This window comes from Pelodiscus sinensis, chromosome 1, assembly GCF_049634645.1.
Source record: "Pelodiscus sinensis isolate JC-2024 chromosome 1, ASM4963464v1, whole genome shotgun sequence".
NCBI lineage: Eukaryota > Metazoa > Chordata > Testudines > Trionychidae > Pelodiscus > Pelodiscus sinensis.
In genome coordinates, this window is record NC_134711.1 from 296,356,253 (window position 1) to 296,378,239 (window position 21,987).

Genomic DNA, 21,987 nt, shown 5'->3' on the forward strand with positions numbered 1-21,987 from the left:
CCAGACATTGAAAGGAAATGCTTTAAAGATTGCATGATATGAAGATGACACTGTAAAGGAGTAAACAGAAATAAAAGAAAATAACCTAAGTGAAAGAATGGAGCAGCTAAAAGTTCCAACAAAACTTTAACTCTGTAAATAGGGAAGACAATGAAGAGATTTGAGCAGTGCTTCACTCAGTCTGCAAGCAATGGATGACAGTAAAAAGGAAGAAAATCATAAGTTACCTTATTTCTGCCAAGTTCTCAGTCTCATTAAAAGGGCACATCCTTTGCAGAGGTAGGAGACCAAAACACTGAAGGAGAGCTAGAGGACCTCTTCAGGAAAATTGCTAAGCAGAGTACAGGCAGTCCCCGGGTTACATACGAGATAGGGACTGTAGGTTTGTTCTTAAGTTGAATCTGTATGTAAGTCGGAACTGGCGTCCAGATTCAGCCGCTGCTGAAACTGACCGCCAGTTCTGACTTACATACAGATTCAACTTAAGAACCCCAAGCTTCCCCAAGTCAGCTGCTGCTGAAACTGATGAGCGCTGATTCCAGGAAGCCTGGGGCAGAGCAACTCTGCCTCGGGCTTCCTGTAGTCAGCGCTGGTCAGTTTCAGCAGCGGCTGACTTGGGGACGCCTGGGGCAGAGTAACTGGGGTGCTGCTGGGTTGCTCCAGTAGCACCCCTCGGCGCTACTGGACCAACCCAGGCGTCCTGATTCAGCCACTGCTGAAACTGACCAGCAGCGGCTGAATCAGGACCTGGGGCAGAGCAGCTGGGATGCTGCCGGGTTGGTCCAGTAGTGCCCAGAGCGGGTGCTGCAGGACCAATCCGCAGCGCCCCAGCTGCTCTGCTCCAGGGTCCAAAACAAAAGCCTGGTCTGCTGGGGGGGGGGCACACTATCCGCGCTCCCCCCCAGCAGACCAGGGACACGGGGAGCAGAGCAGCAGCGGCAGCGGGGTGCCGCGCCTCTGAGGCTTTGCTCTGGCAAAGTCTCAGAGGCGCGGGACCCCTCCCCCCCGCGGCTGCGGCTTCAGTCCCGGTGCCTGTGGTCTGCTGGGGACCGTCCCCAGCAGACCACAGGCACTGGGACCCAAGCGGCAGCAGCGGGCGGGTTCCCGCGCTTCTGAGGCTTTGCTCTGGCAAAGCCTCAGAAGCGCGGGAACCCGCCCGGTGCCCCTGGTCTGCTGGAGACGGTCTCCAGCAGACCAGGGGCACCGGAGTAGCTTACGAACGGGGCTTTCTCACCCCGGAGCTCGCAGGTAGCAATCCGCTACCTCGACCTCCGGGGCGAGAAAGCCCCGTTCGTAAGTGCGGATCTGACATAAGTCGGATCCGCGTAAGTCGGGGACTGCCTGTACAGACTATAGCTCCAAGTACCCAACTGTTCCACAGCATATGCCCTGGGAAAGTTCCCTTCACTCTAAGGAAGAGGCTAAAACAGGAGCTGGATAGGCTCACTGCTGAAGACCCAACAAACTGGACACATTCACTTGTCAATATATAAAGAGAAACAAAACCCTTTATTTATGTGTATTCCTCAAATAATTAAATAAATGTGTAAAAAGGAATATTTTCCACTAGCTGTAAGGGGAGAAATTTGGAGAGATATGGCTGATGCTAAATAACATTCTACACTGAATACATCAGCAGGGGCACTTTGAAAAATAGTGCACATATGTGTGAACATTCAACACCCCTTTTGGGAGACACTGTTTCTGCAGGGCTGGGTCTGGCATTGGAAAATAAAACAAAGTTTTGATGATATACAGGGTACTAAGTTTTATATAGAAAATGTTTTGATCTGGGGAAAACAATAAGAAGTTTTGAAAAGACTGCGGGTAGTTTTGAAAAGAGCTGTAACTCTTTGGGTGTGTCTAGACTACAGAGTTTTGTCGACAAAAGTGGACTTTTGTCGACAAAATTATACCTGCGTCCACACTACCGCTGAGTTCTGTTGACATAACGTCGACAGAACTCAGCAGTTTTGTCGACGTATGTAAACCTCATTTTACGAGGAATAACACCTTCTGACGACAGAGTTTCTGTCGACAGAAGGTGTTATTGAATGGAAACTGTCCTTTGCGTCCAGACTACCATGTCGACAAAAGCAGCTTGCTTTGTCGACAGAACTCAATGTAGTCTGGACGCGCTTTTTCGACAGAAGTTTTGTCGACAGTATCTGTCGACAAAACTTCTGTCGACAGAAGCCTGTAGTCTAGACGTACCCTTAGGGAGTGAACATACTTCCCTCCCCCCCCCCCATACACAGGAAGTTATAGCTCTGTAAAGCACCAATCTGAACCAGGCTATAGTGTTATTCAGAGCTGTTAACTACTCCCCTCGTAGAACTAGTTTACATAGAATGTTGGGAGATCTCTCTCCCAGAGCTCATGTCATAGCCACACTTTCAGTCTAAAGTGCTGCTGCAGTTGGGCTTTAAACTTTTAAGTGTAGACAAACCTTTCACTAAAGCAAAACAAAGAAGAATGTGAATTGTGTGTAACAAAAATAATACACAGGTTGACCCTCTCCAGTCCAGCACCCTCTGATCTGGCAACATCTGAAGTCTGGCATGATTTTAGTTAGCCAGATGTTCACTTATCATGGGTGTGGCCAGTCCCATAAAGTTTGTTTGCAGCCATCAGTCCTGGCTCTCAGTGTTCTGTATTGTTATTTAGCCCCAATTTACCCCTAAATGTCTTCTGAGATCCCAGTAGGCAGTGGAAGTGTTAGTAATGCTGTTAGACAATATTAACTTGATTGTAAGCGACTACTCGAGTAGTCGACTACCCGATAAGTTTAGGATTATAGGGTAGTCAAGTTAAGTATTAAACTACTTGCTTCTCCCCCTCCTTGCTGCCTGTATATTAGAGGCAGCAAGAAGTGGGGGAAAGTAAGAGCTGGTGCTGAGGGGAGCTAGCTTAAAAGCTGGTTTCCTACTTCACTGTCTCCATGGTGCAGGAGGGAGAGCAGGGGAGGCAGAGCTGCAGTGATCTCAGAGCTGGTGTGAGCCAGGACTGCTTAGTCCCTGCTCGCGCTGGCCTCAGGAGCTAACCCCTCTGTGGCTCTGCATTTTAAATGTACTAAGAGCTAGGCTGCCTGTGCTCCCGGCTCCTACTACATTTAAACTGCAGAACTGCAGCAGGGATAGCGAGCACCCCCCCCCCCCATATCGACTAATCAACAAACTAGTTGATTGAAATTCCATTGACTACTTGATTAGCTGATACTAACATCCCTAATATTAACCTCCCATGGTTTGGCAAATTCTCTGGTTTGGCACCAGTTAGTTCCTGAGTGTGCCAGTCTAGAGAGGTTTAACCTATACCTGGAAGAAAAAAATAACACAGCAGGTAATACAGGTATCTCACAGTAAGGTTGAGACTATCATCAACATACATGCTTCAACAGATTAGTTAGGGATACAAAGATGGAATGGAGAACTATGTATGGAAATGTATGACTAACCTAGTTGCTTAAATCAGCAACTTAATGGATTTAGGATGACAACCTTAAAGATTTTGAGAAACTGAAGCAGATAAGCGGGCCAATATTGCAAAACTAAGTTGTTCACAGATGTCTCCAAGGTGGGTAGTAGTGCAGTCATCTTACAACTGTATGGTTATGACAAGAGAACGGAGGCTTATGAGTCATGGATACTAACCAAAATAACTGAGTCTCAGTATATTCAAATAGAGGAGATGGCTTTGGCCTTATTCCATTAGCATAAAAGGTTTCATGTGTTTATTCATGAAGGCCAATATTAACTGAAATTGACCATAAACCACTTATGACCATTGCCAAAAGGGACCAACAACCATCCCCCGAGCATACAGAAAGTATTTTTTTCAATTACAAATATATGATTTGCAAATCTAATACAAACCTGAGATATATTTGGTGGCTGCGGACAACCTCTAAAGCATTTGACAAAAGTGCAGTAGAACAAAGTCCAGTGCTAGTCAGTATATATGTCAATTTGATTTAAAAACACCTATCCAGTATCAGGTGAACCGTGATTGCCAGAGCCACAGCTCAAGATGAAAACCTGCAGAAAATGATTAACAAAGAGTGACCAGCACAGCATATTCTTAGCCCAATTCAGGGGAGTATTCTCAAAAATAGATGGGATTTTGTTTAAAGGAACAAAGATTCCTAAGGTGTTACAGTGCAGAAAAAATATGCTGAAAAGAATTGACAAATGTCTGTCTTAATAATTTTCCCTCGGTTAGCAGCTTCCCTCAAAATTAACTACTCATAGAATAATGCCCCCCACCTGTATTTGAAGGCTACCTAATGCTTTGTCTGGAGCCTCCAAGACTTAAGATCCACCCTTCAGTTCAAGCCAACAGATGAGTACTTACATAGCTGAAGAAACACTCCAGCAACCAATTATCAGAGTTAAGATAACACGATATTACTAAATTAACCTTTAGACAATATGGCTACGTCTAGACTGGCCCCTTCTCCGGAAGAGGCATGCTAATTTCTAACTTTGGAATAGGGAAATCCGCAGGGGATTTAAATATCCCCCGCGGGGGATTTAAATAAACATGGCCGCCGCTTTTTTTCCGGCTTGGGGAAAAGCCGGAAAAGAGCGTCTAGACTGGCGCGATCCTCCGGAATAAAGCCCTTTTCCGGAGGATCTCTTATTCCTACTTGCAAGTAGGAATAAGAGATCCTCCGGAAAAGGGCTTTATTCCGGAGGATCGCGCCAGTCTAGACGCTCTTTTCCGGCTTTTCCCCAAGCCGGAAAAAAAGCGGCGGCCATGTTTATTTAAATCCCCCGCGGATTTCCCTATTCTGACTTGCCTGCTTTGCATGCCTCTTCCAGAGAAGGGGCCAGTCTAGATGTAGCCTATATGTCTACATCATATTTAATAAAAATTCAATTTATATTTTTGTTATCTGCTAAACTTCCACTGTGAGTTTAATTCAGAGAGAATATGCTAACAAAAGAAAATTATCAAGTAAGAAACTTCTCACTCCATTGCACTGCTTCTCTCCTCACTCATGGGAAGTATCGAGCAGTGAATCCCAGAAGTAGTGTACAGAGTTTAATTATTATAGTGGAATAATTGGGAGGTATAGAAGTCCCCCCCTCTCTCCTCACATACAAAGCAAGAGCTAAAACTAATGAATTATGTGGAAACCTACCCAGGAGCATCTTCATCCCAAAGGATGTCTTCACAGAGGAATGGTAACTCACTTCACAAATCTCTTTCAGATGACACTCCGATACTTTTCCTCTCTATGCCTCTAGGCACTTCTGTGAATAATTTCCCAGATGCATAGCATGACAGCTGATGCAGGATTTTCATGTCTTTCTTGTAGCAACTTTGAGGCCCTAAACCCTTGACATTCTGGATATGTGATGAACAAAGTACTATTGGCATATGTATTCCTCATGCTTGAGACAGATCTTTAGTACTCTAGGAATGCCCATTTATGCCACAACCTTCCAAAGGTTTGGAGAACTGTTTCTTTGGCATGGTAGAAAAGAAAACCAGCCTTGAACAGAAAAGGTTTCTTGAGTTAAAAGAATAATCTTTTCCTTGTGCCAAAAGCAGTGTGGTTCTTGTAAGGATATGGGAACTAAGTCCAAAACATGTGCACTAGAAATGAGTAGAAAGGTCTGGCTTGTCTGATTTGTCAATGTGATTAAAATTAGCACCTGATACTCAGATCAGAGGGTCCAATGTGCTGGGCTACAAAATGCTGCCTTTGCTGGTAACCACCTTTTTATAGTGCTGGGTTGTAGGATATCAGACAACCCTCGTGGAGGAACTCTAGTGTAGCGAAAGTCACTGGAATTTTAGAATTATTACAATATTGTATCATAATAGTATATAGAAGTTCAAACCCCATTGTGCTGAACACTGCACAAAGAGACAGTCTCTGCCTCATGCAGCTGTGTGTTTCTCCTCACACAATAATTGAAAATGTGGCCAAACCAATGAATGCAAAATTCTAGTTCAATTCTGTTTGGATGCTAAATGTTACCAGACATTAATGGAAAATCTACGCCAAACTAAATTTCTTCTTCCAATACCCAGGCTATTGACTATAGATATTCCAAGCCTGAACAAAGGAGTCCCTGATTCAAAAGGTCAGGTGTTTTCTGCAGGTACAGTGTTGGCTAGATAACAAGTCTAAAGAACTTTCTGGACCAAGGCAGGACTGGGAGAGAACTTTCTCTTTTCTAAATCCTTTAAGTAAACTTATGTGAACTCCCTTTTAAGGGAGTAGATTGTCCTATACTCCGGGCATTATTTCCATTGCCATGGAGAAGCTTTGACCTCTGGTTATAGAAAGAATATAAGCACTGATGCCTCAATAATAAGCCAACCCTAACAAGAAGCAAGAGAAAAATGCCTATGGACCATAATTGACCACTACATGGTTTCTTGCATCTTGCCACCGGCTGCTGCTACTACTGACAACGATGATAAGACAGGACACTGGTCTTTATGGACCTGTGATCCAACTCCATATAGCTATGTTTCAGGGGAGGGAGGAATCCAAGATGTTGAATGAACTGAAAGGATGTGTATGATGAAATTTTGGAAATCTGTCTTAAAAATATGCTTGCTTCCATAGTGAGTATGCAAGGATCTAGAGTGAAAGTTGGGTTTACTTTCAGCATGTTGACCATACAACAGTGGAGAAGTACTGCTACTCATACCTGGATCACAGAAGTAGCTTGCTAGATGTCACCAGGAGCCTAAAAGACTGCCTACGTGCTCTCTTATGCTGTCTAGGACTCAAGTGGGGCAGCCAAGTACCTCTCAGGGCTTAACTCCAGAAATTAGGATGATTTTAAACATGGAAAAGGATTTTTCACTTTCTGCCTCAGGATTCCATGAAGATGCAACTTCATGAAATCCTCAAGTGCCTCTGTTCTGGTTCAAGATTGCCTTTTGTTTTTCATGTGGAGCCAGCCTGTGGAGCCAGCCTGGGGATAGCTGGAGAGAGAGAGTCAGTTCCACCTTTCAGTGTTTGAGCCTCTTTCCCTGGCCAACAACTGGCAGAGATAGGGTCCTTGGTGTGAAAGTCAGACTCACTCAATTTTGAGTAGACAGCAGCCCAAAGTAGCAGCCAGAGGGCAGGTTGTGGAGGAGGAAAAGGTTTCCCTGCATACCCAGACATACTGCAGAGTCGGAGGAAAGGTGGTAAGCATGATATCAACCTCTGCAAAAGAAACCATATAGGAGAAAAGCCACAGCCAACACTTCTTTGAGGGACGTGGCAGGAAAGGCAAAGGAGAAGAAGTTTAATCTCTGATTTTCACCTCACTTGTTGATTAACAATATTCTTTGCTGCTTTGTGAAGGATACTCTTGCTTTTACCTTTGGGAGTCTCTGGGATTTGCAGAGTTTACTCCACGTATACCAGGCATGTCCAAAGTCCGGCCCGGGGGCCAATTGCGGCCCGTGTTCCGGTTTAATACGGCCCCACAGGTAATTTGGCAATATCTATCTTTTATGGCCCCCAACGAATCCATATGTATTGAGATGAATACATTGTAAAATCTCAGTTAATGTCAGTTGGTCTAAATCAGTTATAAATATATTTGGACACAACATGTATACTTGGTGTTATGTTCCTGTTCATATTTTTTGAACTTAAAAGTTGACAGACAACCTCTATTACCAATAATATGTAATGTACTTTACAATGTTCCTGACATATATTTCAGCTTTCTGGATTTTTTTTCATCTGGCCTTCAGATATGAAAGGCAGAGTGATTTAACACCTGTTTAGATTTGTCATCCATGTGACGAAATGAAAAGTATGCTGTTTGCAATAAACTTTGCATAAAATAGTTAATTTGCATTTAATTTTAATGGTTCAAAGAATGTCAGGCAAAATGGTCGGCCCTCACGCATGTTCACTTCATCAAATCTGGCCCTCTTTGAAAAAAGTTTGGGCACCCCTGACGTATACAGTAATGAGAATCCTCTAATTCGTAATGAAAAGAAGGAGTTGCTCTGTAGGAAACTTGCTTATCAATCCAGGAAGCAGAGGGCTCACTTTTCAGTCCGGGGGTGTTGTAGAGGAGACTGAATTCTTTCAGGGTTTTTCCTCCTTCAGTGCACATTCGTTGTAGGGCATGCCATCTGAGCTGGCTGAATAGCTTCATCCTCAGACTCTCCTCAAAAGCTCATGACTGGGTGTTCTGGTGTTGGAGTCTCAGCTCCTCAGGGTAGGAGAAGACCCAACATGCCAGCCTGACTGAGTCTTGAGGGCTGGCTGGCTAGAAAACACTTGGCATAATACACCCTCTAGAGAGGCTATAAATGTTACTTCACATAAGGATCATCACTGATTTATGTCAGGTGTTTCCAGGAGAGCTTGAGGGGAGCAGTGTTGTCTGGCAGAGGCACTGCAGTAGAAGATCCAGGCAGTTTAAACCATCACACAGATATTTACCCAATCTAGGGATAAGGGGTGGAGGAGGTGGACGATTACATGACACAACTATATAAAACAATAAAAATAAAGGTTTTAAAAATAAAATGGTTGAGAGAAACCAAACTGCCAGTTTGTTCTGGTGCAGGAGGCAGAATATCTGATGACCTTGGCTGAAGGTCAGAGCTTAGTGTGGTGCCTCTAGCAACAACACTGGATCAGCTCTAAATTCCATGGGGGGTGAAGGGGCTTTAGTCCAGGAGTAACAAGGAAAGAGAAGAGAAGCTGTGCAACAGAAACATGTACGTTATTTAGGGGTTGAAAACTGAAGGACTGGATACGTTTGATACTGGCCTTAAATGAACAACATGGAGAAACCCCCCATATTGGTGGCATACAAAATATAACAAACCAACCCAAAATCCCAATCCTATGAACTAACTTCTCTGAGGCTGCCTTACTAAGAGATAATACAACCAACTAAAAGCGGCAGATATATTTTTGCCAGACATGATATACCTGACATATTGATGTCTGACAATAGGCTGCAGTCTGACAGGTATGAGTTGAAACAGTTTGTAGTGATGTTTGGGTTTATACTTGTGACTGCTAGTCCCAACCAATGGGTTGGTAGAAAATGGGGTTAAAATAATAAGTACTGGAAACGATTGAAGAGACAGACTCTGACCTGTATATAGTACAGTTCAATTACAATGCAGCATGGTTTGTCACCTGAAGACATTTTTATCGGAAAACTAAAGAATTAGAATGACTGTAATGGTAGATGCTGATGCTAGCAGAAGCAGGGATTAGCAAAAGTATGAAGAAACAGATACAGCTAAAATAAAAAAGCATTGAGGTCCCATGATCTGCTCTCAGTTCATAAACATGATACAGTATACATCCTGGATGGAAATCAGTGGTTGCAAATAGTGGTGTCACATGAATTTGCCTCAGTCTTATGAGGCTGTCACCCCTAATGAAGATCTATCATGCAGAAAGAAATTATCCTTTTGGAAGTTTGAGAAAGTGAAGGCAGCAAGGGATGCTGAGTTTGCTATTCTGCTTGCAAAAGTTTTGGGCAACATCAAGAGGTTAAGACAACTGAGACCCAGGACACAACACTGCCAGAAAAAATAGATTCACCACTTCCTGACAACAGCAGTACTGATATTTCAGTGGAAACCATAAGTCCAAGTCACAGTATGAGGCATCTATGAGAATAATTTAACATTGTTAGTAAGTTGTTTATAAATACTTGGAATGATGTTTTATATTAATTTGATTGGTAAGTGTTGTTGTTACTAAGTTTTAGGCTGGAAAGGATGATGTGGTGTTGGAAGCTGTGTAATTAAACTGGTTAGCTTCTGAGACTAAGTCTTGGGAAGGGTTGCTGCTGAGGCCTTGAATTTAGAGATAACTGGGAAACTGTCACTGGATAAAGACAGTTTCTTTCAAACATCTTTAGGCCTACAGCTGAACCCTATAACACTGACAACAATGCTCTTCCACTACAACTAGCTTCCTACCCCTATCAAAGTAGTGAAAGAATATTCATGGTTTTGAATAACTTCAGTCAAAAAGATGAATGGTCTTTGGGCAAATATTGCAGAATAGAACATTCCTTTTTCAGATAAATTAACACCTACTAACTGCATTGTCTGTTACAGGACATCCCCGATATAAGTCACCCTGATATACATCCGTTCCACACTAAAGTCATTGATGCTTGTTGGAACTGATGTATTACAAGTCCTCCCATTCTCCATTCTTAATTCACACCCCCCCAAAAAAGTGCAAATGGAAGTCAGTCACAGGAAAAATTCCCTACTTTAAGTTGTTTCACTCTAAGTCCAAGTTTTTTGGAATGTATCTTGGACTTATAGTGATGATGGCTCGTGCTTAAGAGGCAGGTGGTATACAATTTGTGTGGAAGAAGCAGTCAGTATACAACGTGACGGCATATAAATTAAGATTGTTGTTGCAAAGTTAATTATCTTGAAAAATATGCAATCTGAAGACTAGTCCTGAGATATCCATATTCATAGACTCATAGACTTTAAGGTCAGAAGGGACCATTTTGATCTAGTCTGAACCCCTGCACAATGCAGGCCACAGAATCTCACCCACCCACTGCTAAAATAATCCTCTCACCTATATCTCAGATATTGAAGTCCTTGAAACGATGGTTCAAAGACCCCAAGATGCAGAGAATCCTCCCGCTAGTGACCCGTGCCCCATGCTACAGAGGAAGGCAAAAAACCTCCAGGGCCTCTGCCAATCTACCCTGGAGGAAAATTCCTTCCCGACCCCAAATATGGTGATCAGCTGAACCCTGAGCATGCGGGCAAGACTCACGAGCCAGACACCCAGAAAAAAGTTCTCTATAGCAACTCCTATCTTCCCACCATTGGCCTATTTACCACTGATAGTAAAAGGTCAATTCATTTTGTGTGTGAGAGAGAGAGAGTGTGGCATGGTAGGGAGTTCTGGCACCTCTAGCCTGGAAGCAGCCCTGGAGCTCTGGCTGCAGGCAAACTCCATTTCCAGAAGCAGCAAGGGAGCTCTGGCCCCAGCCACAGAGCTTCGGCCCCGTTCTGGCTCCAGTGGCCAGGGAGCTCTGACTCCATCCCTACTCCCCGGCTGAAGCCACAGAGCTCCGTTCACCGCTGCAGAGCCAGGTGAATGCCGAGCTCTGCCCCTGTTGAGCAGCTTCGACTGTGGTTCTCCAACCCCAGGAATAGGGGAACTGGCGGCCTCTAGAGAGCTCCAGGGGCTCAGGCAGGAGTGGGGGCAGGCTGGAGACCTAGCCCAGGCCACAGGTGGTGGGACCTTCCCTGGTCTGGCAAATCCCCTCGCTCGGGACCAGTCGGGTCCCAAGGGTGCCAGTACAGCAAGGTCCAAACTGTACAAGAAGCAATGGGCTTAAATTGCAGCAAGGGAACTTTAGGCTACACATTAGGAAAAACTTCCTAACTATCAGAGTGTTTATCTCCTGTAAGAAATTTCCTATGGAAGCTGTGGAATCTCCATTATTGGAGATTTTTAAGAGCAGGTTAGGCAGACATCTATCAGGGATGGTCTAGTCCAAGGATGGGCAATAATTTTTAATGGGGGGCCATACCAAGATTTTGGAAAGTGGTCAAGGGCCGCACTCTTCCATGATATTAATGGAGGAGGTGTGTGGTCTGTGATGGAGGTTGGGTGCAGAAGGGAGCTTAGGGCAAGGGATTAGGGTAGGGTATAGGAGGGAGACTGAAGTCTGGGAGAAAGTTGGGATGAAGCAGGTAGTTGTGACCTAGAGCAGGGGAGTGGAGTGCAGGGGTTTGGGGCGTGACCTAGGGTAGGAGGGATTGTGATCTGGGGCAGGAGAATGGAGTGCCAGATCTGGGAGGGGGTATTGGGTGTAAGAGGGGGACAGATGGTTTAGGTATATTGAGTGGGGGGGGGGAGCAGAGGGTTGGGACAGGAAAGGGCTGGGGTGCCAGAAGCAGGCTGAGGCCAAGAGACTTACTTGCCAGCTGCCAAACTAGCCTGCCTGCCTGCAGAGGTTTCTGAGCCTGCCTGTCGGGCCATGTGCATCATGAATAACTGAGTCCAGGAGAGGGAGTGTGATTCTTCTTAGCTGCCTATTAGTTCAACAAGCAGCTCCCATTGGACGGTTTCTGCCAAAAACTGGCCAATGGGAATGCGCTGGGGGTGGGGTGGCTCCTAAAACTCCCCCCTAGGGCCCCCCACTGCTTCCATGGGCCTGATCTGGTGGCTTGGCGGGCCGTATTTTGCCCGAGCCTGGTCTAGATAATGCTTAGTTTTGCCATGAGTGCAGGGGACTGGACTAGATGACCTCTCAAGGTCCCTTCCAGTCCTACAAGTCTATGTATGATTTCCAAAAATATATTATTTATTTCCTATATGTAAAGCAGAGAGATACTGCAGAATAAAATAGCTCTCAAATCACTTCAAAGTTTATGTATTGGTTAGTACACATGCAATATGCTAGGTTTCCTAATCCTCACTCATGCTTGTGGGAATTTATTCACTCTAGCAGAGTAATCAAACAAATGCTTACTAATGTACATTGCCTACAGTAAGAGGCTATGCAAAAGGTAATCTGAATGGCAATTCAAGTCTGATTTTATGGTTACTTTTAATTGTCTACTCTTTGTAGAGTGCAATTAGCATAAATGAAATATTTCATGTGGCATATTACTGATTTTATCTGTATATATTCTTGTTTTTCAGACCTCTCAAAGAAAGATTATGTTAATATATTCAAACTTCACACTTTGTAAATATTGTAAAAGTTCATTCAATCTTGAACCATCAAACTTCAAAAGCAGTACGTCGAGATTTCCAAAGAATAAGTTAGGGACAGCTTAATCTGCCCTTTCTGAATCCTAAACAGTAATCATTTACTTTATAATAACACTGTTCACATTTTATTTTGATCCTCATGGTGCTTCCAATATTTAACTTAGCTCTGCATTCCATTATGAAATATCTGACTGCTAACTATGTGGTATGCGAAGAGTAAGCATATCAATTACTGGTGGCTGCTTTCTCCAAAGCAGCATATGCAAGGGTAAAAAAAAATTGGGAAGATGAAAAGTCAGAAGAATTTATTATATTGTATTCCAAACACAGAAAACCGTGTATCTATTCTACACCTTAACACACTCCATGAAACCTGATCTTGCTTTTTATACCAAAAACATTTTGCTGAAGACTTTTAAAATGGTCTTTGGACATGTATTATACATACTAAACACGAAGTTAATTTGGTTCTAGAGAATCCAAGCTTCTAGGAATCATAATTATTCCCTAAAGGTACTTTATCAATCTAGATGCTAAACCTCTTGGATCTTACATAAATTTTGTCATGGGGAACCGTGGTCTGGTTAGTTTCACATTCTCCTTCTTGGCCCAATTGGCTACTGCCCAAACTGTGCCAGAACCACTTTCAAATCCAGAAAATCTTCAGGAAATAAGTTTTTCATTGTTCATTGGGAACTGGGAAAAACTAAGCTAGAAATGCTACACTGACCACAGAAGTCTAGATATCCCATACAGCATATTATGGTACCTGAGGAGTCCCTAACAAATGTGTGTTATGAATTACTTGGCATGTCAGTTAGCCTCTGGCCTCTACGGTATATATTTGTGGATTCCCTTGCTACTATGAAAGGCCTATGTAGAGTTATATGCCCCTGTAGTCACTGTACTAAAACTGGAACATTTCCCCTTATCTCCTGTCACTCTGGGAAACATCAAAACCCTTTTGGTTCCCCAGTGGCTATTCTGGATTTGAGGAAGGGGCAGTGGCCCTTACCTGGTAAGCCTAAAGCTACAGATTAGGGGAGCAGCCACTTAACACCTTCCTCCCCAGATTGTGCCCAGGAGGAAATCACAGATCTCCAATCACTCCCCAGAAATTAGCTGAGCCTTGGCTTGTGGAGATGTTGGCCTACAGCTGCAAAATCATCATCAGTTCAGGTTTGTAACCATATCAGCTCAAGCTGGTGTTCTCACAACACAACGGAATTGCTACCCACTACATTTCGAAAGGATTTATGGTTCTAGGTAAATATTTCTCACAGACTTAGATTCAGCCTGGGATATTACATAAGAATGGCCATGCTGCATCAGACCAGTGATCCATCCAGCCACTCTCTGGCTACAGTGGCCAGTGCCAGAAACTACAGAGGAAATGAACAGAACAAGGCAAGTCCAGTCCAAGCTGCTAGAAATCTGAGGTTTAGAGACTCACAGCATAGTGCTGTGTCTCCAACCATCTTAGACAGCAGCCATTCATGATCTGTCCTCCATGAACGTATCTAATTCTTTTTCAAACCAAATCATACTTTTCACCTTCACAACATCCCAGGTAGTCTATATATTGTATGAAGAAGTACTTGCTGCTGTTTGTTTAAAACCTGCTGCTTAGTAATCACATTGTGTGAATCCTGGTTCTTCTGTTTTATGAGGGGGTAAATAACACTTTTCTACTTACTTTCTTCATACTATTCATGATTTTATCAACTTCCATCATATCCCCTTAGTTATTTTTTCCCCAAGATGAACAGTAGCAGTTGTTTTAATAATCTCACTGTAAAACGAAGTTGTTCCATACCTCTGATAATTTTTGTTGCCTTTCGTGGTATCGTTTCCAATTCTAAATATACATTTTTTATATGGGGCACCCAGAACTACAAGGTGTGAACGTATGATGAATTCATATAGTAACATTATGATAGTTTTAAAAAAACAAAGTTATCATATTCTAGTGGTTCCTAACATACAGTTTGTTTGGGTTTTTTGGGAGGGGGGGTAAGTTCCACCACTGTGTATTCAGCAGATATTCTCAGAGAACTATCCTTGATGACTTCAAGATCTCTTTCTTGAGTGGTATCAGCTATTTAAACACCCATCATCTTGTATGTATAAGTGGCATCATTTTTCCTCATGTGATTTACTTTGCATTTGTGAACAGTGAATTTAATCCATCATTTTGTTGCCTAGCCACACTGTTCTGTGAAATCTTTTTGTAATTCTTGGCAGTCAGCTTTGGACTTAGTTTTCTTGAGTCACTTTGTATTATCTGCAACCTTTGCCACCTCTGTGTTTACTCCTTTTCCCAGATTATTTATGGATATTTTGAACAGCACTGGTCCCAATACAGATAGTTGGGGGACACTGCTATTTATCACACTCTACTATGAAAACTGACCATTTATTCCTACTATTGGCTTCCTGCCTTTTAACCAGTTATTGAGCCATGAGAAGACTTTTCTTCTTACATCTTACTTTGTTTAAAAGCCTTTGATGAGGGATCTTGTCAAAAGATTACCGAAAGTCTAAGAATAGTTTTAGTCCAATCACATCTGTAACTTTTAAATGCCGTTTTATAATTGCCACCAAAACATCTCTGTGATATTAACCTTGAAGATGGAATTTCTATTCTTTATATCACATTTGAAATTCTGCCACCTTCGAAAGTAAATAAATCTGAGTTCATCTGTGAAACAGGGATTTTAAAGAAAAACTCAAGGTAGAGAAGCCAAAAATTATTCCTAACTTAAGAAAAAATAAAGTGCTGTATGTTGTTCTAACTAAAATCTGCATTTTTAGGTAAATGGGAAGCACCTAATTCACAGACATATTAAGTCTAAATAGAAATATAAGATCTGTTTTTATATTTCTTACTTGCACTGGTTCGGTTGATTCCTCCATTACCTACTTGAAAATAAATGTTTACCAGTTTATTTTACCAAAGTATATATTGATGTTTTATATAGGTTATTAATTTATATGTTATTTATATAGTCTAGTGGATAAGGCACTGGACACTAGGAGTCAGGTGAGCTGGTGTCTATTCCTCGTTCTACCACTCACCTTCGGTGCAAACTTAAAAAAGTAATTGCCTCTCGGTGCCTTCCCTTTCATCCTTCATCACTGTAGTCTCTTTGGTACTGGGACTCTCACTAACTGTTTGTACAACATCTAGCCTAAAAGGGCCCTGACCTTGTTTTGGGCCTCTAGGTCCTACAGAAATACATATAATAGTTGTACATGACAAACAACCATAAGTACCCACAAATTATTTGAAACAAATTTTAATAAAAATACAGTGTTAATGGGCTACTGCATCCACAAATCATGTACTAGAAAGGGGGGAAACCCCAGATATAAAGAAGACAAATGTTCTCTTCAAATGAGTCTCACCATTAGCACATTCAACTTTCAAATGTACAGAAATGCCTGCTTCATTTTAAATTTTCAAACAAATGTTTATAAGTATGCATTTAATTATAGCTTACCTGTGAGAGACTGCTCCCCAAGCACCATGCTTGTTTGTTAGGATATTGAGTATCTTTTGTTTCAGCTGATTGGCTGTAACATGATCTCTATGTTTAGCAGCACTGATAAGGTGGTCACACATCTTTTCCTCCTCTCTTCTATCAGCAGCATATTGAGCACATTGTGACTAAAAAATAAAAATAAAAAAATAGTAGTAGTAGGAAGTGCCAACAATTTGCTTAGGAGTGTTTTCATTTCTCTAAATGCTCCTTTATACATATATCTTTCTCACTAAATTCAGCATTTAGAAGTAAATAAAAAAACAACTTGCCAGTCACAGAAATACGAAGTCTAAACAAAAACACATTGTGCAATTTTATACTAATTTTCACTGATTGTGTTGAAATCTCCCTTACATACTCCAGGAAAAAAAAAAAGAAACATTAATTCTATGTTAATGTTTAGAAAGTAAGCCATCAAAAGTGAGAAAATGCAGAATTATCATGAAAATACACTTATCTCTTCCTCTTTGTTTTTATAACATAAAATATGACCTCTTTTAGATTATTATAAATTGTTTGCCAATTAATATCTTATACAATATATTATACCCTGTAATTTCTTATACCAGTCAGACTTAGCTTGACTTTTAAGTCTCAGTGAGATCTACAAAATAATATCCTGATAGTTCAAAAATTCAGCACCTTTATAATTCTGGATCTTAATGTGATCTCCACTGAAATGAAATATATTTATTCTTTATCACCTGAATTCTTTACCCTTAATCTCCATGTTACTTGTATGAAATTGAAATCAAAGCTAGAAATAATTATTTGATCACGTTGTTCTCAAAATCCATCTCTCAAGGAATTTCAGCAAAAAGTTTGCCCATCTCTGGTCTACATCTATATCTATACAAAAACAATAGCGGTTTTCTTAGAGACATATCTTAGACACATTAATCTCAAATAATTTTGAATAAATTGTGTTGGTTAATTAATGTCTGAGTGTGCCCAATTATCATTTCCAAATAAAATGTTTCATTTTGAGTTAGGTGTTTTTAATTTATGCACTGCCTAATAATTTATCGTTTCCTATTTCAGAACAAATTCAATCAAGATTTAGTATTATCTAAACAAGATACCAAAATTAGAGTGAACCTCTCTAATCCAGCATTCTCTGGAATGGCCAAGAACTGTGGTCTGGCGTGATTTTAGTTAGCTGGATGTCCACTTATCAGGAGTGTGGTCAAGTTTCTCATGGTCCCATAAAGTTTGTTTATAGTCACCAGTCCTGGTTCTCAGTGTTCTGTGCTGTTGTTTAGCAATAATTTACCTCTAAATGTCTTCTATGAGCCCAGTAAGCAGTAGAAGTGTTGTTAATGCTGCCAGATAATATTCACTCATATGGTCCTAGCAAATTCTAATTTGGAACCCCTGAAACCTGACCGGTGCTAAACCAGAGAGAGGTTCAACTTGTATATAATATTTCTTATATCAGCTGTTGCAATTAAGCTAATACTGTACTAAAGACTTCTTCTTGCATTTCATGACATTAGGTGTGCACACTCTTAATGTTTTTATTTTTTACAATGGCAGTACTTGTTGTAAGATTCTAACTATATATTCCATCTCAAGCACTGAAAACTACCACTGAAATGCATCTATTTGAGACAGCCCCTTAAAAATAATGTAATTCCTAATTCATTTTTTCAATTTATCTTCATGTACAGGGAAGCACCAATTAGTACAATGATCTGCCTGAGAAATGAGGTTAATATTTCACCAGCTCATTGGACAGTAAAATTAAATTTTCATTTTTCTTCCTGAACAATTACAGAGGCTAAAATGAATGTTATCTGTTAAGCAATCATTCTGGAAAAACTGGACTCTCTCATTAAGAGCCATAACCATAAGACAAAATTCACTAGTGTTAACTTTTCACACCTTTTCATTCACATCTGCATGCCCATATCATGTAACTATATAACTTTAGTCAAATTCTTGCATTAGTAATGATACAACTGAAGTTTGAAATGTAAAGGGAGATTACTTGACCAGTAACATACACATTCATTTTTCTTGTATCGAACAATGATTAACCCATTCAAAATAATCAAAATATCTACAATATAAATGCATTAAAATATTGTTTAATCAAATAAAACTGTTTTATAATTTAAATGCAGTAGATGGTAAAAAACAAACAAAAAAACCCCTTTCACACATCTTTTAACCAGGGTGCATGCCTATAATGGTTTGATGGCTAGGTAATTTTATTATAATATCAATATGCAAAAACTCTGTTTCCATCTCCAAGCATCATCTTGTTTTAGGTGTACTTAAAACTTATATGTGATACATAATTACATTTGATTTTTTTAAATTATAATTACTTACAGATTTTATCTTCTCCATTTCAAACATATTTTTGAGTTTTTTCACAAGACAGTAAATATAATAAAAAATAGAAATATCTTGGTTTTCTTACAACAAAATAAGATTGATTTAAGGCTTTTCCTTTAGGGAATTTAGTTAATATTCTAAATCTTATTTGCTAACAGAAGCTGCAAGTTAATTGAATTGTCTCATTTTGTCTAGAGTTCTGACAGATCTTATACCTCAACATATTCTTCAAAGAGCAGATAACTTAATCTTCTATTGTCATCTTAGGTTACTGTATGATGCCCTGATAAATATCAAATGTTATTTATTTTTGAGGCAATATGAAACTTCACTCTGACATACACTTAATTGTAAATGTGATTTTATCCAAGCTCAAAATATCCAGTATATGTTTGGTAATAAAGTTGTTGCAATCCCATCTGACAAGTGTCTGCTGTCTGGCCTGACAAAATGAAGTAAAGGTTATATGTATTCAAAATGACAACAAGATATCTCTGTGTCTTATATTTTTCCGCTAGGTCAAGGAGCACAAGAACTAGTACATCAAAGTGTAGGTTTTAGAGAGCTGCTTCGATGAGATAAAAACCTCATCAAAACCTAGATTACTTCTTTCTGTGTCTTGCCACAAGGTACTTGTTGGCATTCTCTGACTGATTAATATGTTCATATAGCTATTTGTTATCTTCAAGGCCACCAAACCTACCTATCTAATTCTAATGCCATACCACCCAAACACTAAAACATGTTTTGCATATTATTTTATATGCACACATATAGGTACAAAACATATACACTTAGACAAAAATAGGAATAATAAAATATTTATATTGAAATACTATATATAAGCTTAAGTTCTCAAATATGTCAAAAGATCTAACAGGACCATGGGAAATTCCAAGTAATCAAAAAGGAGAAAAAAGTTTACGTTAAACAGTAATTTAAATATGTTCTTAAAATAGCCTTTAGTATTTGCATTTTGCTACAAATTATTTTCAAACACAATAGGTGGAGTTATATGCTATAATCTTCTTGAAGAAATAAATGTTTAACTACATACTACTTCTGTTAGCAAAGATTATCCAGAATAGTAAGGGTTACAGGATCCAGCTCCTGCTTTTCACTTCCCAAATTTAAAGACAATAGAAATTTCAAATACTATCCTTTATTTGGTAGTTAATGATTCTTATTAGCTTAGCAAGTAATAAAATAAAGTAATGTCTTCTAGTATATATACCTATCAAATAAGATGCAAAAGTACTGGAAACCATTGATATTGAAAATACTATACTATTTACAGAATGCTAATATTTATTATTTTCCATAAAGCGCTTCCAGTGTGCTAGCCTATAGTTCTATTGATTATATACAAAACTCACATTCTGTTGATGAAATGCAGGAAAAATAATTACACTATTAAATGTTATTTGGGTTGCTATTAGCAATAAAAATCAGAAATGTTCTCCATTAACATTAAAAATCTTCCATATCAAGTTAGTAGGCATTCTGATTGAGGGGTCTCGTCAAGCTGTAAATATTTTCATACATTTAAGGGATGGGATGTAGCCTATAGGACTAACCTACTTGCTTGCATATAGATTTATAGATGTATGATTTCCTTATAGTTTTGATTATATGTTTATTATCATAAAGTTATATTAGGTTTAAAACATAACAGACTTACAGGTCATATCTATATGTTGAGCTAAGGCAAAAGTAGCATGTACATGCCTGGGACCTGTCACCCACATAGCAAAGTCAGTATGCATATATTTGGAACCTTTCACTTAGACAAAGCAACCTTCAATGGCTTAGGGGTTTCCAAGAATACCCTAAAACTTAGGAGATACATCATTACTTAGTAAAACTTAAAATAACTGGTTAAGACCAGACTGAATAACCTGGTAGGACAGAAAGAACAAATGTGATAGACAACCATAAAAGGCCCATGGTAATTAACTGATGTGTATGATAAATTGAGATCAGTGATGTATTGATCTATAGGAAAGAGAAACGTCACCGTTAGTAAGGTGAGGGAATACAAATAAGGAGAAAAGGAAATATCCCCTACTGAATATGTAGCAAACATAACAACATTAGCCTAAAACATATAAGTGACATCCCAGCCTCGAAGCGGTAGGAGGAGATGATGTAGTCCTTGGGAGTTGCCAGAATGATGGCCACTGGTGACAACGTGAAAGGCAAAAGTCACAAAGAAGATGATGGCTAACATTTCAGGTTGTTCTAGAAGGAATGGTGTGAGTATACAGTATGGAAACATAGAGGTACATTCCTTATCTTATGAAACTGGGCTTTTTGTGACTGTGCTAAATGTAATAATAAACTATATTTGTAAATATACAAGACTACCTATATGGTGAATGTTGCAACTGTGCACATCAGGGTTCCCAGCCACAGAATAATTAAACAGTGGCCCTGACTCTGGGAGAAAGGATCTGCAGTCTTAAAGGCCGTAACTGAAAATTCATAAGTAATTGAAGATCAGGCAACAGTGATGAGAAGATAAACTAGTTCCTTGTGTTTTACATTTAAAGCTTTTAAAAAACTGGCTTTCAAATGCCTACAATGTACATTTCTCCCTCTCCTGGAAAAAAAATCTTTACTTTATGAGGTTACAGTCTAGGCGATGCTGAGTGAAAACAGAAAAAGCAGGAATTCATCAAGTCTTGAGCTTACCTCAAATTCGGCATGCTTGTGTACATCTTCAGCTCTCTGGCGGTTCAAAATAAACTCTGCCTCATTTGCAACACGCACTATGTGGTCTTTCATTGCATGACACAATAATCTAAAACAAAATAAAACACCACTTGACATTTATCTTCAAATTCCTTCAAATGAATTATTTCAATAATGGCCTTAAAATGGGAGAAGCTGAACATTAGCCAAATGTAATATAATTTTTCAATTGGTTCATGTTAATAATTTAACTATTTTAGAAAAAGTTCATTGTAATTTTACATATTTGTGAAAGCACAGAAAAAGCATTCTACAATGAAAGAGGTCTTATGCAGTGAGTTTAATATCAGCTATTTAAGTAAAGGAAACATTGATTTCAGAAATGTTATTTTGGATTTGCTTATAGTGAGACAGCAATCACAATGAATATAGGAACTTTATATATTGTTTATTGGAATAATTGCTTAATTGTTACAGGTATTTTACCTAGCTAATTAAAATTTGAATGCTTTCAGTGCATAAAAGATCAATGTCTTTTTATTTTTATGTATAAAGGAAAAATCAAAGAAATGCAAAAAATACAGATGATATGACTGGAATGATTTAAATTTACTATTATTAACAACTAGCCAATTAGCCCATCATAAGATGGGATTTTCAGGTCTTCTCTCCTGAGCTCTCTCTCTCTCT

At 39.8% G+C, this 21,987-nt stretch overlaps 1 protein-coding gene across 15 annotated transcripts in view; it reads right to left on the minus strand.

The window, feature by feature from the left end:
• The window catches only part of NBEA (neurobeachin), a 748,692-nt gene that overhangs the window by 357,476 nt on the left and 369,229 nt on the right, over positions 1-21,987 (minus strand). For all 15 annotated transcript variants that reach the window (XM_075919184.1, XM_075919178.1, XM_075919179.1 and 12 more), the window contains 2 exons: positions 21,298-21,406; positions 16,219-16,385 (listed from right to left, as the gene is read on the minus strand). In XM_075919184.1, the coding sequence (XP_075775299.1) occupies positions 16,219-16,385; positions 21,298-21,406 (276 nt within the window). The remainder of the gene's footprint in view (positions 1-16,218; positions 16,386-21,297; positions 21,407-21,987) is intronic.